At 38.1% G+C, this 17966-nt stretch overlaps 1 protein-coding gene across 1 annotated transcript in view; it reads left to right on the forward strand.

Moving 5' to 3' along the window:
• Positions 1-11275, forward strand: part of LOC138715799 (mitochondrial sodium/calcium exchanger protein-like) — a 51867-nt gene extending 40592 nt beyond the window's left edge. The window contains exons 13-16 of the mRNA XM_069848884.1: positions 2058-2211; positions 4717-4797; positions 6013-6092; positions 10838-11275. Coding sequence (XP_069704985.1) covers positions 2058-2211; positions 4717-4797; positions 6013-6092; positions 10838-11086 — 564 coding nt within the window. The 3' untranslated portion in view covers positions 11087-11275. The remainder of the gene's footprint in view (positions 1-2057; positions 2212-4716; positions 4798-6012; positions 6093-10837) is intronic.
• Positions 11276-17966: the final 6691 nt, after the last annotated feature.

The following is a 17966-nucleotide window of genomic DNA, read 5'->3' on the forward strand; positions in this document are numbered from 1 at the left end:
AGCAAAGTATATTGTCAGACTCCAAAGCAGCTATTCTATCAATCGTCTCTAAACACACACCTTCCTCTCAAACAGCAGAAATAACTAAAATGCTCTCTCAGTTAATATCACTCAATAAAAGAATTGTATTCCAATGGATACCATCCCATTGTGGAATCCTGGGAAACGAGAATGCGGATGCTTTAGCAAAGAAGGGCAGCACTGCTACTTACAGACCTGTTACTAAATCTACGTATCACTCTGTGAAAAGATTTATTAAATCTACATACTTAGACTTCAACAAACAAAATTTGATAACACAATCCCAAGGGAAAAAATGGAACTCTCTGCATCAAAATCCACAGTTAATTCCCAATTTACCACGAAAATCGTCTGTAGCTGCATTTAGATTGGCAACAGGCCATGACTGTTTGGCCAAACACCTGCATAGAATTGGAATATATCAGTCCCCTAACTGCCCATTGTGCAACTCAAACCAAGAAATGGATTCGGAACACCTCAAAATCTGTGCTTCAGTGGCTGACCATGATAATATCTTTGAAAAATATTGGAGTGCAAAAGGTCAAAAGACTTTATTGTCAAATGCCTGGCATTAGAAAACAACAAGCATTTAGCAAAGTTACAATTGTTTTTTACTAATGGCGAGTACTTCGTCATTCACCCATATGAAGCCAATTATTACCTAGGGTGCACCAAAGGAGGCTTGTCTACACTACACACACAATGAGATGATTATGAGGATTTGTTGGGATATGCTGCAGGGAAGTGGAGCTCCCAGAGAAAACCTGTTACCTGGACCGCCCAACACAAGTTGTAAATTGAGAGAATGCCGGGGATCGAACCTGGGTCCACAGGATCATACGCCTAGCACCCTAGCCACTAGACTACCGTGGTGGCTATAATGATATTAATAACAATAGTAAAAATATTAGTGATCTTGTTGCAAAATATTAAAAAATAAAAATTTGATTCCTAATTGTCCAAGAAGAACAGCACTGGCAACCTTCAGACTAGTAACTGGACACGACTGTTTGGCAGCGCATCCCTTCAGAATTGGAATTTATACATCACCAAAATGTGATCTCTGCAGAGAAGAAGATTCGACTATGAGCTTGTATCTTGTACCAGATACTGAACTGCAAAGCTATCCACATTTCAGATAAAACTGTTAACCCCCGCAACTTAGAATTTCACGCTACTTATCTGGAGTCTTTCTTGATCCCAAAAGTATTTGTTATTAATAGTTAGGATAATTTATAGCTTAATCCATTTTTATATACAGTAGAAGCAAATTGAAAGTTTTTATTGCACCTAGATTTACTGACTGTGTTTAAACATTGAATTGATTAATTAAATTAGTTTAGTGGCAGACTATTTATTCTCTACCTGTGTTTTTATTTTTTCAATTATCAGAGAACACTTTCACTTTCCTTGAAATAAAGCACAAACAATAAATCGCTACTGCATCAAGTGTTAATTATTATGTTTAGATAATAATTCATTAATTTAGCCTCATCATCTGCTGCAGTAGAAAGAACAAGAAGCTAATTTTACAAGTACAAATAATTACTCTTGAACCTGCAACATTTTACTCATAGCCTACATGGCAGTTTAGATTTATGCTGTATTTTTTTCATTTATTCACTTTTCACAGTACATATTCACTTCGTTTAGGTACAACAAAACATTATCACTGCAAAATAATTGTAACTAGGAATAAAGATGTGTTCTATAGCTGAGGCCATCCACGAAGCCAAGTAATAGACATGAAAAAATCAATATATAATTATGAAATAATAATTTTAATTGTAAAGAAAACTAAAATAACCAAAAATAGCATGTCTAGGTTACTGGAACATTTCGGATTATATGGATGTAGATATTAACAATAAAATATGGTGTGGGGTCAGAAAAGACCCCAGGTAGGTGTCAAGGGTTAATAACATCACAGACGTCCACTGACATATTAGAAAGCGAATGGAGAAATTGAAAGTTCTGAGCACTTACTTAATTAATTATTTTTTGTAAAGATGTGTATTGTTTTGTTGACATCGCAGGTCTTTGCTTTCATCGGGTTCTTCAGCTCGGTGGTGACCGTGTACCTTGTTGCTTCTGAAGTGGTCAGCGCGTTGAACACCATTGGAGTCCTGCTCTCCATCAGCGACACCACTCTGGGCATCACGGTGCTGGCGTGGGGGAACAGTGTCGGAGGTGAGTGCCAGTGCATGGCCACAAAATGCCTAGAGTGTGTCCAACTGAAGGAACTAGATGATTTTTATCATAATATTGAAGCAAAAATATCGGGATGTGGCATGATGAAACATAAAACATTGGCAGTGCATTAAACTTCGTCCATTAGATTATGAATCTATACTTTTTTCTGTGAAAAAAACTAATCGTTTAGTGATTTTAGAGGAATCCTGGCCTTTTTCTTCAATTGCCTCTGAAGTCTCTTTCATTATACAAAAAAAAAAAAAGCGTTTGACTAATATTTTACTACTTCATTTATGTTTGTACTCAATGAAATTGTTGATTGTAACACGAGAAATATTAAACCCAGAGAAACCCAATTGTCCACAGTAGCATATCGTAAAATGGAGAAACTTCGGCAAGCAGGGATAACACTGGCATACATCAGAGAAACTTCAGTGACAGTGTTTCTAGGTTTGTTCCGTTTAATCCATAAGTGGTCTTAGATAAAATTCCTGATACCAAACGCGAAGGAGAAATTAGATCACTTGATAAGTGTGTTGTAGAAATGCTGCAGGAGTTGAGAACCAAGACAGGGAACCAAGAAAATCCTGATAATTGTAGGTCAGAATTCGAGTCTCAGTATTCAGAAAGTAAGATGACCCTGAGCCACTTTCAGGATCACGTGGTTCAACCTCTGGAACACAACAGTTTGCGCCTTTGTGGTAATAAATAATTGATTAAATGGCAATTTTACTCGTGTTAATTATGTAAACATGTGCGGCTTACAGCTGTTTCGGTGCTTCTTCACACCATCCTCAGAGCCTACTAGATCTCAGCGCTATCTCAACTTCGCTGTCTGTTGTGTGGGTGCGTTCGTGTGATGAAGAGTTGTGTGAAATAGTGTGTGTGTTCTGAAATTGATCTGTGTGTTGAGAATTTGATTAGTGTGTGTTTTAGTGTGTCTGTATATTTCATATTGTTCTAGAGTGTTGAGTTTTTGGTTTTTGGGTTGTATGTGTAGGCTTTCCATGTCTGTATTTATGTTATTGTATGTATGGTTAGCATTAGTTATGTGATCGGTATATGTAGATGTATTGTGTCCTCCGGTTATTGCTTTAATGTGTTCTTTGTATCGACAAACACAAAAACACACAAAACACAACACAAACACAAGAACACAAGAAATACATCACACTAACATACGAAAACAAAAACACCACACAAGATCGCATCCTCATTCAGAAAACAGAAATACAACATAGCATACAGAACAGAAAACACACTACAAAGACATCTCAACATACAAACAACACAAAGAAATAAAAAATGCAACCACACAGGCGTATAGAAACTCACATGCAATATTTGCAACAGTTTCTACATTGGCCAGACAGGCAGATCATTCCAAACTCGATACAAAGAACACATTAAAGCAATAACCAGAGGACACAATACATCTACATATGCCGAACACATAACTAATGCTAACCACACATACAATAACATAAATACAGACATGGAAATCCTACACATACAACCCAAGAACCAAAAACTCAACACACTTGAACAATATGAAATATACAAACACAATAAAACACACCCTGATCAAATTCTCAACACACAGATCAATTTCAGTACACACACACTATTTGACACCACATTTCAACACTTTTCAACAATCAAACGCACCCACACAATAGGCAGCGAAGTTCGAGATGACGCCGAGATCTAGTAGGCTCTGAGGATGGTGTGAAGAAGCACCGAAACAGCTGTAAGCCGCACATGCTTACACAATTAACACGAGTAAGATCGCCATTTAATCAATTATTTATAAACAGAATATAATTCCTGAGTAGCCAAGGAAAAGTGCAGTTGCATCCTTTTGATTACTCACAGGCATGACTGTTTGTCAAAAGAGTTGAAAGAAATTGGAATTATTTCTTCACCACTTTGTCCACTGTGCAGTCTTCAGGAAGAAATGGATCAGACTCATCTTCAGTGATGTCCAGCCTTTCCTCTAAACCCACTGTGTGTGAGAAATATTGGAGAGCAAGAGAGTTGATGGCTTTGCTGCCAAGAACCCAGCATTATTAACAACATTAACATGTTAATAATGTCTTAAGTATTTACACTACCTATTTCGATTGGTTATGTATATATTGCACCTCAGTGATTGTGAAAAAATGCTGATAGTTAAAACATTAGAATGTAGATGGTAATAGATATAGAAGAAAAATAATCAGTGGGGAATAACAAGGAAGCTTGGAATGTCACAAGCAATTCCTTTCAAAACCTAATATTTCTATGTGTACTCAGTAAACTTTAAAACTAATGACAAAACCTGCCCAAGCATGAAGTGTGCTGCATGACGCGAAGTGCGTATCCACTTCAGGGTCACGCATAACATGACATTAAAGCAAAGCCACACTGCCACTTCGATGTAATTCTGTACCAGATGAGTGGCAGCACTGGACTAGGATAAATCACGTTCAAGTACAGAACTTGTTTGGTCTTTGTTTGCAGACTTCATCACGACACTATCTCTGGCATCTGCAGGGTACCCCAGGATGGGCTTTGCCGGTTGCTATGGTGGACCCCTGTTCAGTATCCTTTCCTGTTACATGTAGTAATAATCGGTGTCAGGAATATGACACACACTAGTATCAGTTCAGTTCTTTGTGATGTTTGCACTGATATTGCCATTTATTTTATTGTGCTACATAATTATGCATTGCGCACTCAAAAAAGAAGGTAAACGTTCCTTCTTACATTGCACATAAAAGCAGACTTTTTCTTCTGGGGGAGGGGCATCTATACTCACTAGCAAAAGAAACAATAATTGAGAAGCTCATTTTCAAGACGTCTCTTGTCCAGGTGATAACGAAAATCAGCTTCCTGTGTCCATGCATTCTTCAATTATAACTCTACATACAGCTGTCATGATTTGACTTCATAACGCCCTCTAAACCACTAAAATCTTGCGTTAAAAGTGACTATTGGAATCAAACTGACTCCTGTCCACAGCATAATTGCGACAAAACATTAGTTCCACCTTTGGGATCAATCTTTCATGCTCCCATTTGATTCTAAATGCACCCAACCTCTTTGGACATCCTAGAATCTGCAGGGGAAATTCCAGGTCACTAATGAATTCATCACTGCATAGAGGTACTTTTTATGATTCCAAATAAATAAGATATCTGAATTCATTTATAAATTGTGTCAAACAGATGTATGCTGTCACATAATCTTACACAAATTCTTATGATGGAGTTCTTCCTGTATTGTAAACACTTACACAGAATCTTTAAAAAGGACGCTTCAGTTTTCATTGAATTTTATTGCAAATCTGCATGATTAGTTTGACATTTTTATGTTTGTATCATGTGTGATAATAAACTTGGGAAAATTGTATTTATGTGAAAACGTTTTCAACACACATGTGCGCCATTGGTGTCCAAGGTCATCTGCAATCAATTTCTAAAGCCCTCTGCAGCTTGAACAAGAGTTTCACTTCTGGTACGAATCTCTGCTGTCGAAATTGCAGTCCTCAGTTCTTCACAACTGTATACATTATCCCTGCATACGGTAACCTTCAGTAGACCCCATAAGAAGTAATCACAGGGACTGCTATACTATGGGTCATTTCGAAATTCTGCCAATCGTCATCCTTTGGTGTCTCCATCAGAAAGAAAATTCCAAGAATGGTTCAGTTAGCCAGCTAAGATGTGACTGTCAAGCACATCTCCCAGGAGCTGAAGTAGCTGTCAGTGCTTTGTCACTCTGGTAGTGCGTTTATTTTCCTGATGATGTGATCAGACCTCCTGCTTGGACTCGGCCTGGCACTGACCATGAAGATCGTCCAGAATGGCATCGTGGGCAACGGCTACCACGTGAAGGTAAGGCAGCCAGCACCAAGGAAACATCTCAATGTAAATTGCACATTCTTTGTTTTTGTTAGACTTAGAGGGCCATATTCATAGACATTTTAGCGCGGGTTTCCGGTGGATTATCAGCGTTTTTCGTATTCATAAACCAGTGTTAGCGATAGGATATGATTTGAATTCTGTACTAGTAACCAGTGGATAGCCGGGGCTAGCTTAGTACGCTCGTAGTGCGTGCTGCGAAATGTCTATGAATAGCACCCATAGACTTCCGATGTTTAAGCACTAAAGAATTAGATTTAACTGCCTAAACACCTCTAAGCACTTAAAAATATGAAAGTAGGAAGGTAGATAGTGTTATTAGTTCTGTAACAGCAAAAATCTTTACAATTTTCTGATTTGACTTTTTATATTTACGTAGGAAATCATCACTCATACAACATCTTTCGAACCAGAGTGAATAATGCAAATCTGGCTTTCAAGTAGCAGCTCCCTGTAAAGCAGGTTTGAATAATTTCAAGGAAAAATTGTTCCGGGGCCGGGTATGATACATTCGTTACTGGAGGTACGTTAACAGAAAGCCACAATTTAAGTCACACAGTATTTGTGTGCACTCATAGTTGAGTTCTGGCGTCTTGTCAGCTCATTTGAGTTGTGTGGATACAAAGGAAAAATTGTGACGGTGTCGTGTATAGTTCCTGGGGTAGGTCAGTTGGAAGAGCGTTCACATGCTAAGCGAAGAATCCCGGGATCGATATCTGGCCCCGGAACAATTTTTCCTTGAAATTATTCAGAGTGAATAATGTTCAGATATTACTTGACTTACAATCAAGTTATGTTTCAATAAACCCATCATAAGTTGAAAATTTGGAAGTCTAGTATCGGAAATAAATAACTATAGTCAGTGACTCAGGAGATGACGAGCCCAGAGTGGGGAGAAAGGGTGGTTAATAGGTAATGTTCAATTAATCACCTTTTCTTCTCAACTCGCACTCGCTTTCTCCTGAGTCACCATATTGTTATTGAATAAGTTAATGAACAATTACCATCATTAATAACTTCATGGATCAGATCTCTCGGCTTGTTCCATTCTCAAGGTTAAAATTGATCATTCCAAGTTTCTCAGGGCGTCCTGCTCCTCTGCCCTGTGCTGTGTAATGTAGCAGTTGATGTGGGATTCTGTCTGGGTCTTTCTCTCTATAAAGTTAAAAGTTATCTTTTATTTAACGACGCTTGCAACTGCAGAGGTTATATCAGCGTCGCCAGATGTGCCGGAATTTTGTCCCGCAGGAGTTCTTTTACATGCCAGTAAATCTACTGACATGAGCCTGTCACATTTAAGCACACTTAAATGCCATCGACCTGGCCCGGGTTCCAACCCGCAACCTTGGGCATAGAAGGCCAGCGCTATACCAACTCGCCAACCAGGTCGAGTTCTCTCTATATGATTCTTCCAGTTCTATATTTGTGAATTTTGCTGGTGACATTATCTACGTTGAATTTTTGGAGAATTTCTTCCTTTGGTATGTGATCTAGTAGCGAATGTTCTGCTAAAGGTCTTAGTAGTCTCATCTTTGCTGCTTCAATTCTTGTCAACTCAGTTGATGAATGTCCATATCTCTGAGCCATATAAGGGTGTTGATACGGTAGTGCTGTTGTTTTAAAACTGTCTCTGATCATTCTTCTTCTTCACGAAGATATCAACGTATGACTCGAGAGTCTAAAAAGAAAACTCAAGCATACAAGTACCAGTCAGTATCTTTGATGTATGGCAGCGTTTCTCAAACTTTTTTGAAGTGGGGACCACTTTTTAAAGTCAGAACAGTTCTGCGGACCACTTTACTCTTGTTCCCTTCGAAAGCATCATTTTCGTAGCATATTTTAATACCAATATACCTATATTTTAAAATGGAATTAAGGTTCGGTAGTTTGGTCCTCTGTTATGAATTCGGGTGGTCCCTGGCTGGGTTACAGGTGCGGCGCCAGATGTACAGGGAAAAGATGTCGAGAAACACCACGTTCATAGTGCTTTAAATCCCTCTTTTGTTGCTGAGAGTAGAGTGGGAAGTCAATAGATGGGTAGGATAATAAATTTCATAAAATGTCAGTACTGGGAGGAAAAGTGAAATTCGATTGTCATGTGTCATTTCCAAGCTCTGAGATTTTCAGCTATAGTGTGATACGCAGTTTGTTTGAATTTTATTTTTTCTTCTGTCTTTTTTGAAGGACCACAAGGGCAGACCTCGAGGACCACAGGTGGTCCGCGGACCATAGTTTGAGAAACGCTGATGTATGGCAATTGTTAATTTTATACCCAGTTCTTTCTATAAAGTGCACCAGTATCTCCGGTGAATTATAGTTGTCATTTATCCCTGTTTCTTGTACCAAATTCACGAGTACCGTATCTCTGATTGGTGCTATTATTCTTAGTCCATTGAACCGTATCCACGAATATCTCTGATGGATGGCAAATGTTTCATCAGTGTAGGTCATCAGTAGGGCTAGAATTTTCATGATGTAGTGTAGCATATTTTTTTCATAAGGTCAGTGAATTGCTAAAATGTACAGAAATCTGTCTTATGAAAAAGCTAATTAAATTAAGGTTTGTTAGAGCATATTTGTGCATATTTAACAGTTTTATGCTGATAAGGCATATTTTAATGATCTATTGGTCATATAAAGGTAAAGGTATCCCTGTAACATGCCATGAAGGCACTTGGGGGGGGGGGCATGGAGGTAGAGCCCCATGCTTTCCATGACCTCGGCACTAGAATGAGGTGGTGTGGTCAGCATCATGCTCTGACTACCTTTTACCCCCGGGAAAGACCCGGTACTCAATTTTATAGGAGGCTGAGTGAACCTCGAGGCCGTTCTGGAAGTTTGGAACGAGAAAAATCCCGTCACCACTTGTGATCGAACCCCGGACCTTCTAGTCCGTAGCCAGCTGCCTATTGGTCATATTCAGCATATTTTTACCTTTTGAAGCTTTTTATACCCTTGTCTATATCCAAAATTGGTTTCCAAGAAGTATGTTCTTTAATTATTCTTCTGTGGTAGAATTTCAATATTTCCTTCCTCTCCTATTGTGTGGAATGTGCAAAATAGACTTGACCCTCAATGGTCACGAGTCACAACAAATATTTCTCTCTTGTCTCATTCAGGTAGAGAAAGGGTTGGCTAGTCATCTTACTTGAAGTAACTGGGTGTGGAAGTAGGGAAAACCATTTTCTTGCCAAATTTTTTAAAGAGGACGGTGTGTGTAAGAGACAATGAGAAAGGAACAAGAGTGGTTTTCTTTTGTTACCACAGCCAGGAAATGAAGCTTTTCTATGTACAAAGCTTTGTTAGCTGACAATAGACAATTATTTTCATTTGAAAATTTATACAAGGTATTCATTGTACATTGTAACTCTGGTCTTATAATATACTGTAGATACAATGAAAGTTTATGAAAAATAAGTTGACATTTTCTGTTTTGAATAAAATGTAAATGCCTAGAAATTCTTTTAATTTCACTTTTTTTCTCTTCTGGTTGCCATTCTAGGTATATTTTATGTCTCTAAAGTAAGCTATACTTACTTACTTAGTGGCTTTTAAGGAACCCGGAGGTTCATTGCCGCCCTCACATAAGCCCGCCATTGGTCCCTATCCTGAGCAAGATTAATCCAGTCTCTACCATCATATCCCACCTCCCTCAAATCCATTTTAATATTATCTTCCCATCTATGTCTCGGCCTCCCCAAAGGTCTTTTTCCCTCCGGCCTCGCAACTAACACTCTATAAATATGCATTTCTTGATTCGCCCATACGTGCTACATGTCCTGCCCATTTCAAACGTCTGGATTTTATGTTCCTAATTATGTCAGGTGAAGTATACAATGCGTGCAGTTCTGTGTTGTGTAACTTTCTCCATTCTCCTGTAACTTCATCCCTCTTAGTCCCAAATATTTTCCTAAGAACCTTATTCTCAAAAACCCTTAATCTCTGTTCCTCTCTCAAATTGAGAGTCCAAGTTTCACAACCATACAGAACAACCGGTAATATAACTGTTTTATAAATTCTAAGTTTCAGATTTTTTGACAGAAGACTCGATGACAAAAGCTTCTCAACCGAATAATAACAGGCATTTCCCATATTTATTCTGCGTTTAATTTCCTCCTGAGTGTCATTTATATTTGTTACTGTTGCTTCAAGATATTTGAATTTTTCCACCTCTTCGAAGGATAAATCTCCAATTTTTATAGTTCCATTTCGTACTATATTCTGGTCACGAGACATAATCATATACTTAGTCTTTTCGGGATTTACTGCCAACCCTATCGCTTTACTTGCTTCAACTAGAATTTCCGCGTTTCCCCTAATCGTTTGTGGATTTTCCCCTAGCATATTCACGTCATCCGCATAGACAAGAAGCTGATGTAACCCGTTCAATTCCAAACCCTCTCTGTTATCCTGAACTTTCCTAATGGCATATTCTGGAGTGAAGTTAAAAAGTAAAAGTGACAGTGCATCTCCCTGATTTAGCCTGCAGTGAATTGGAAAAGCATCAGATAGAAACTGGCCTATACGGACTAAAGTAATCTATAAAAATATTTAATTTATTATAGCATATTTTTTATATTATAGAACATATTTCTGGAATTTTTAGTCATAAGTGCATATTTTATAGGGTTACTGCATATTTTGGCGATTTTAGGGCATAAAAATCCTAGCCCTAGTCATCAGTTTTGTGGTAGCGTGCGACTCTGCGTGTCTCGCAGGTGGAGCTGGGCTCGCTGGCCGCCAACATCATCCTGTACCTGGTGTCAGGCCTGGTCTCCGCACTCGTCATTCTGCCCACACTGAACTACGAGGCGCGGGCGTCTGTCGGCTGCCACCTTCTGCTTGTCTATTTTCTGTTCACCATCCGGATCTTTCTGAACGAGTTGGGGCTGATACACCCCCTGGACACCACCTACCCTCAGAAGGCCACCTACCCCAATGGCACAGTGTTGCTCATGCCTACATGAAAATTGGCAAGTAGAAAGCGTGCTTCTAAATGTGTTTAAATTGTTACAAGTGTGGAGGAATTTATTCTCTTAATGTCTGTAGCGAATCCTATTCTGTGGATAATTAATTTGAATTGTGAAAAAACCTTACAATTGAGTTATTGGGAATGCAATAAATTAAAAGTAATGACACTTGTAAGTTACTTGGATCAACATTTAATTTTCTATTATTTGAGAACATGTGATTCACGTTGTTCGAGCAGCACTTCATGGGTTTATTCATTAATTTGGTTGTCCAGCTACGCAGACACAACGTTGCCGGTGATGGAGCTGAAGTCACACAGCCACATGCTGGGCCTCGTATGTGTACTTCTGCTCAACCCACACACTTGTCAGAAGTACTGGGTGTTCATTTCAAAGTGTGTCATGACGTCACTGTTGTTGGGTCACCAATTTGAAGCGAGTTTCAGCTTATATGTTAGAGAAGTTGCCTATTATTTAAGGCGTTCTTCAATCTGAACTTGAGAACATGTACGGTATAACTTGAACGTCGTAGCAACAGATGGCGGTCTGTACGGTCTGTGTGCTACCATAACCTCTTTCGAACTGTGTTTTGCACCGGCAAGTCGTACGCAGGGTATTTGTTATCATCGGTTGCGTACGGTAACATTCCACAACACAAATCAAATGCTCCGTGTCTATGTTGACTGTTGAAGTTAATGTCAACAAATACGTAAGTAATCGTCTTAACCCTCTCCCCATATCCCGACAGTACGTATTTCCAAACAGTTCACAATCCTGCTACTACCGGCGTTATACCGTACATATCGGTACGTACTCTTCAGAATGAACGCCGTACTTGCTAGGCAACTTCTCTGCCTCTTAGGTTATACACCTCTGCGGAAGTGTAGGAAGATTGAATTCTCTAGGCTCATCGGCTAGCCACATGACGGCGCACAGCGAGCCATGACACATTTTGAACTGAACACCCAGTATACCCAGAAGTACACACCAGTGCACAATGTTATAAATTGCATTCTTTATCTACTGTATTATTACTGTACAGTGCAGGCCATAAGTCATCGTACCCTTAGATATACAGAGCGTTTGCCTACGGGTGGGGCCAGGAAAGCGGCCTGCCTGCGGTGTCGCTTGCGTCTATCCATAAGCTTCCGCTTTCTATACTATACTCTGTAGGGTTTTAATTTTAAAAGTTTAGCAGCAGTAAAGACTGATGTTTTTGAAACACTAACTTCCTGTGAAACACGTCTTAGAGATTTATTAGGAGAGCGTGTAAGTGATGTACTGATTTCATCAATTTTTTCTTCCGTCAATACTCTTTGTTTTCGTTTAGGAATTGTAGCATTTATCGACCCTGTTGTCCTTAATTTGTTAACAAGACGTCTAACAGTTTCTCTACCCTGAATTGGAGCACCCGGATATTTCACTTCAAATTGCCTACGCACCTCTCTACATGACTCTGTTTTCACATATGCATCATACATAAAAACTCTCTGTTCAAGCGTGAATTTTGCGTTTTGCATTGTTAACAAATCTTTGGTCGGCGGAAAAAGGCACATAAATTAAAAAGTCGATTTTTCTGTTGTACCTAATCACATAAGTCTAGTATTTTTTCTAATTTTTGAAATAATAAAATTTATTTTATTCTAAATTGAAAAGGGCCTTACTTTAACCAACATACATGAATTTCATTATTATACTAATACTAGTGGCTTGTGCAGCAAATGCTGCTGCAAACTAAGTTCGTTAGACGTTCAAATAAAAATTTTTCAGATTTATTTTCAGTGAAGAATACTCGTCTTTTTGATAGTTATTTGCTTCCATAATAATGAAACATACTCCCTCTGAATGGATTTTTTTAGGCCAAATACTTTTTCTTGAACCTATCCAACTTCAATTTTTGAGTTTCAACGCGAAAACGCAAGTATCAATGTCAGGACGATAGCAGTAGCTATTTCAGGTCATTGTGGATTGTAGGCAAAAGTTAAAAAGAATGTCAGGTTTGCTAAGCTTTCGAACAATAGCATTTTCGTATAGCTGCTGCATGTAGAACTTGAAATGTAGATCGTAAAATCATTTTATCCTACTAAGAGATCTTGCTGAAATGATCTGGAGACTACAACATTTTCTAGGCCTCTTATTTGATCAGTAAGTAATACCTTTTGATCTTTCCTTAGGAACTGTAATTTTTGCGCTCTCTCGAGCCAATACTGAAGACAATGACACATATCAATATCTACACTACACCGCCATTAAGTTTATGAAAAAGACCCAACCCAACTGGGTTAATAAGTATAAAAATATTTGATTTTTAATAACAATATTATTATCTTACTTAAGTTTTGTAGTTTTATAATATAGCAGCCACTCAGTAAATTATAGAAATGAAGATCTAAATTAAGATATTCTCTACATTTACTTACATAACCTCAAAACATTACACTTTCATGTCATCAATATAGCATCAATATTATGTACAATTAATGAAAAAATAGATGCATCATGATATTAACTATAATAATATTTAATTTCTAATGGTAATAATGTCATCAAACCATCTCAAGTTCCGTAGATTTGAATGTCCAATACACAGCTGTACTCAGAAAATTATACACTGCAGAATCAGTTTTTAATAACAAATTGAATTGAGCTCTAAATATGTCGGCAATCCTACAGGTCATGGCCTTCGCGTAATATCCTATTGTTTATTGTAGTGTGTGTTTTGTTCTGAAATTCAATCAAGTCGGCCGTGATTGAATAAAATTAGTTCTCAAAACTGACAACAGATGGATTTTGGAAAATAGGAAAATTATGTAGGAAAATTGACATTTCAGTGAAAACTACTACTTTTCTGAAAAACTTTGGATGCCAGGCATGAAAATCCGTTCAGCCGTTTTCCCTTAATTTCCATTACCAGTTCAAATTATATATATAGATTCAGTTAAGAGTAAATTAAAAAGAAAATCTCTGCTGAAAAATTATTTTTTTTTACTTATGTGCCTCTTCCCGCCGACCAGAGAAATTTTACACAACGCTGAATATTTAAGCAACTGTGTCAGGAAACTGCACTGTACGTGTTAAATACTGCAACATCTGGCTCACAACTGATAACTTGTCGACCTTGATTGTCGAGCGTGTCTCAACAACTGCACGCACAAAGCAGCGTATCAGCACATGCCACTTTCCTGGCCCCACCCGTAGGCGAATGCTCTGTATACAATGCAATGTACTGTAGATTTACTAATATTACTAAACCTGGTGACAAAAGAGTGGCAACACTGAAAGACAATTGATAGCAATGACCAAAACATTTGGCAACAGTGACAGTAACAGTTGAATAACAATAGTGGAATTGTGGACAAGATGGCAGATACGAGTAATTATTTGCTTGGCTGGTTGGGTCCATGAAAGGCAGCATACGGGGCAGACAATGCAACAAATTGTGACACAGTTTGGAAGAAGATTTGGAAGATGTTACGGATCAAGTGTGGCTGCTCCAGCTCATTTCGCAATAGAAGTTCGTAATTTTCTTAACAACAACTTCCTGGGAAGATTGATTGGCCGTGGATCTGCAAGATTACCAGCACCATTACCATGGCCTCCACGAAGTCCCGACTTGACAACAGCCTGTGGGAGTACATAAAAGAAAAAGTGGCTGCTAGACGATATCAAACAAACGACGACCTGAAAGACACTGTGACAGCTGCCTTTGCAGACATAACACCACAACAGTTACGTAAAATGTCACAAAGGACCTGGAGACGTATCTAACTCTGCACAGACAATGATGGAGCTCACACAGACCCATTAGACTAGGTAAGTGAGAAATATTTATGGGTATGGTGATTTACATGCATGTTCTTTGTCTTTTTTTTAGTAAGAGAGATAGTAAATCTAGTCATCAGTACAAAGGTCTTACAACAAACCCAAAGCAGTTTGTGTTTACACAGTTTTTAGCGCATATTGATTTGCACTTGTGCGTACTGTCTGGCGATCATGATGAATCCTGCTCTGGGGTTGGGACACCTATTAGGTCGGATTCTGTTAGCCCCACATTATAGGATGACATAGTATAAAAGTAGGTAAGATGAAGACAAAGGTGATAATCCCAGGGTTGGCGCCGGAAATTACCCCGAAAGAAGACCTCAACCAGGTAACTTGTCCCAGGCCTGCTAGATTCGCAATCAGGTACGCTGACCACTACTCCAAAGTGGTGGACGTTTAAAATTATTGTTAAAGCTTAATTTTATTTCAGTTTTTTAAATGGCTATCTTGTAATGCAATATTATTTATCTAACTTCTTTCAATTTTTGTTGTCCTGTAGATGAAGAATAGACAAACTTAGTCATATGTATGTCTGTGTGTGTACCATAAACTGGGGTTACATTAGCTCGCTTTTTCATTCTTTACTTAAAGAAGAAAGATAAAGTTATTTTTTTTCCAAAAAAAAAAAAAAGACTTTAACCATGATATCAGATACACTGAACATACTTTGCAATTCATTTTTTAGTTTTCAGAGAAGTCTGTATTGTATATTAAAAGTATTTATTTCAGTCACTGAAAAAAAAAATGTATAAACGTTTTCGTTGGTCAGGGCCAACATCATCAGATACGACGTACATTTCAGCAATATCAATAATCTCTACAAATACAAAACATATTTAGTGGCATGCAAGATAAAACATACTAAAAACCAACATGGTTATGATACGCATGGACATTCTTGTATGACTGCCCTTATTGTCAATTATTTAAAATACACGTGTAAGTTGCAAAGTATATATGTTTGCAAGTCTTCACACATGGAATAATGAAGTAACTTGATGTAAAAGAATAAAAAATAAAATAATAAAATATAAAACTAAGGTAGAAATGTTGTGAATGTGAAGAGTTGCAGGAGAGTCAGTGACTGAAATAAATACTTTTAATATACAATACACTGAACATGTTTTTAAAGTTAATTTTTTCCCCCAATTTATAAGTATTTTTTATTATTGCAAGTCACAAATAGAATTGCTACATATAATGTTTTTTTTTTTTCTGGTCAGCCTTACCCCACTTTACAGTACATTTCCAGTTTCGACACACAGACTGAGTTTTAACTTTTTATCCTATCTATATAATATGTAATTTACATTCACTTACTGTTAATATGACGTAGGTGCGAACAAATGAATACACAATTTTACTGATAAAGATATTTTAGTTTCAGTCAACAAATACATTGTACTTTTAGTCGGCCTTGTGTACTTGGTATAGCACTGGCCTTCTATACTCGAGGTTGCGGTTTCGATCCCAGCTCAGGTCGATGGCATTTAAGTGTGTTTAAAAGCGACAGGCTCATGTCAGTAGTTTTACTGGCATGTAAAAGAACTCCTGCAGGATAAAATTCCAGCACACCGGCGATGCTGATATAACCTATGTAGTTGCGAGCGTCGTTAAATAAAACATAATTCAAATTTAATTTTTTTGTACTTTTATTTACAATAGGTAGCAACCACTAATGTAGCAAAGGATAATGCCTTGGTTTTGATTTGACCAAGTCTTTTATTTCTTATATATATATTTTAATGTACCGAAGTACATATGATATTTCCATGCAGATATTCTGCGTCATCATACGATGAAAGAGTAATGGAACGGAGAAAAATTCTCTCCGGCACTGGGATTTGAACCCGGGTTTTCAGCTCTACGTGCTGATGCTTTATCCACTAAGCCACACCGGATACCCACCCCGGCGTCGGACAGAATCGTCTCAGTTTAAGTTCCAACTCTTGGGTTTCCTCTAGTGGCCGCCCTCTGAGACGATTCTGTCCGACACCGGGGTGGGTATCCGGTGTGGCTTAGTGGATAAAGCATCAGCACGTAGAGCTGAAAACCCGGGTTCAAGTCCCGGCGCCGGAGAGAATTTTTCTCTGTTCCATCACTCTTTCATAATTTTATTTCTTAAGCGTTTATAAAAGTGGAATATTTTAATACTAAGAGTATATTTCTCACATTTTTTTAGAACTGTATCTACTCAATTATATATTAATTGTTAGTTGGAAAACTTGAAGGAAGAAATGAGAAGAAACAGAGTGGATGTGATGGGGAATATCAGAAGTGAGGTCGGAAAATAGTGGTGAGTTGGTTAGTGAATAATTTAGGTTGTTTTATTCAAATGGTGAGTGCAAAGGAAGTCATGGTGTTGGTGTATTACTGGGACCACGTGTGAAAGATAAAGTGACATCAGTGCGTTATGTAGACGACCAGTTGACCGTGGAAATGGATTTAGTGCTAGTGCAAGTTTATGTGCCTGGATTAGCAGACGAGCAAGTGGAAGAAAGCTAAGACAAGACAAGACAAGACAAGAGATAGTTGAGAAGGAGAAGGGAGCATGCGTAATCCTAATGGACGACTGGAACACAGTTAGTAGGAGAGGGACAACATGGAAGAACAGTTGGAAAATGTGGATTGAGAAAAAGAAATGACAGAGGAGAATCTTTGGTGAATGCTTTTGGAAATTAATGTGGCAAAGTAGTAAAGCATATGTCTGTTTCATATTCTTGCCACAACTAAAATAATAATTCCATATATATTTTATTCACTCCTGGATAACGTTACACTATAACTATAGCCTGTTATGGTTGAAGATGCAATCCGGGGTGGGGGGAGGTGCATCTATTTGTAACCCACTCTCAGCTTCATGCGGGGCCGCCACTGAATGCCGTACAGGCCTCAAAAATATAACATGCACGACATTGTGAAGTTATAAAAGAGAGAACCATTACTCCTCAATGTTGCCATATTATGTACATAATTTTTGCAAAAAAAAATCATTAATGTTTGGGCATAGACAGGAGGTTGCTTAACGTTTTCACGCAAAAATATTATATTTGTC

The sequence above is a fragment of the Periplaneta americana genome, chromosome 15 (assembly GCF_040183065.1).
Source record: "Periplaneta americana isolate PAMFEO1 chromosome 15, P.americana_PAMFEO1_priV1, whole genome shotgun sequence".
Lineage (NCBI taxonomy): Eukaryota > Metazoa > Arthropoda > Insecta > Blattodea > Blattidae > Periplaneta > Periplaneta americana.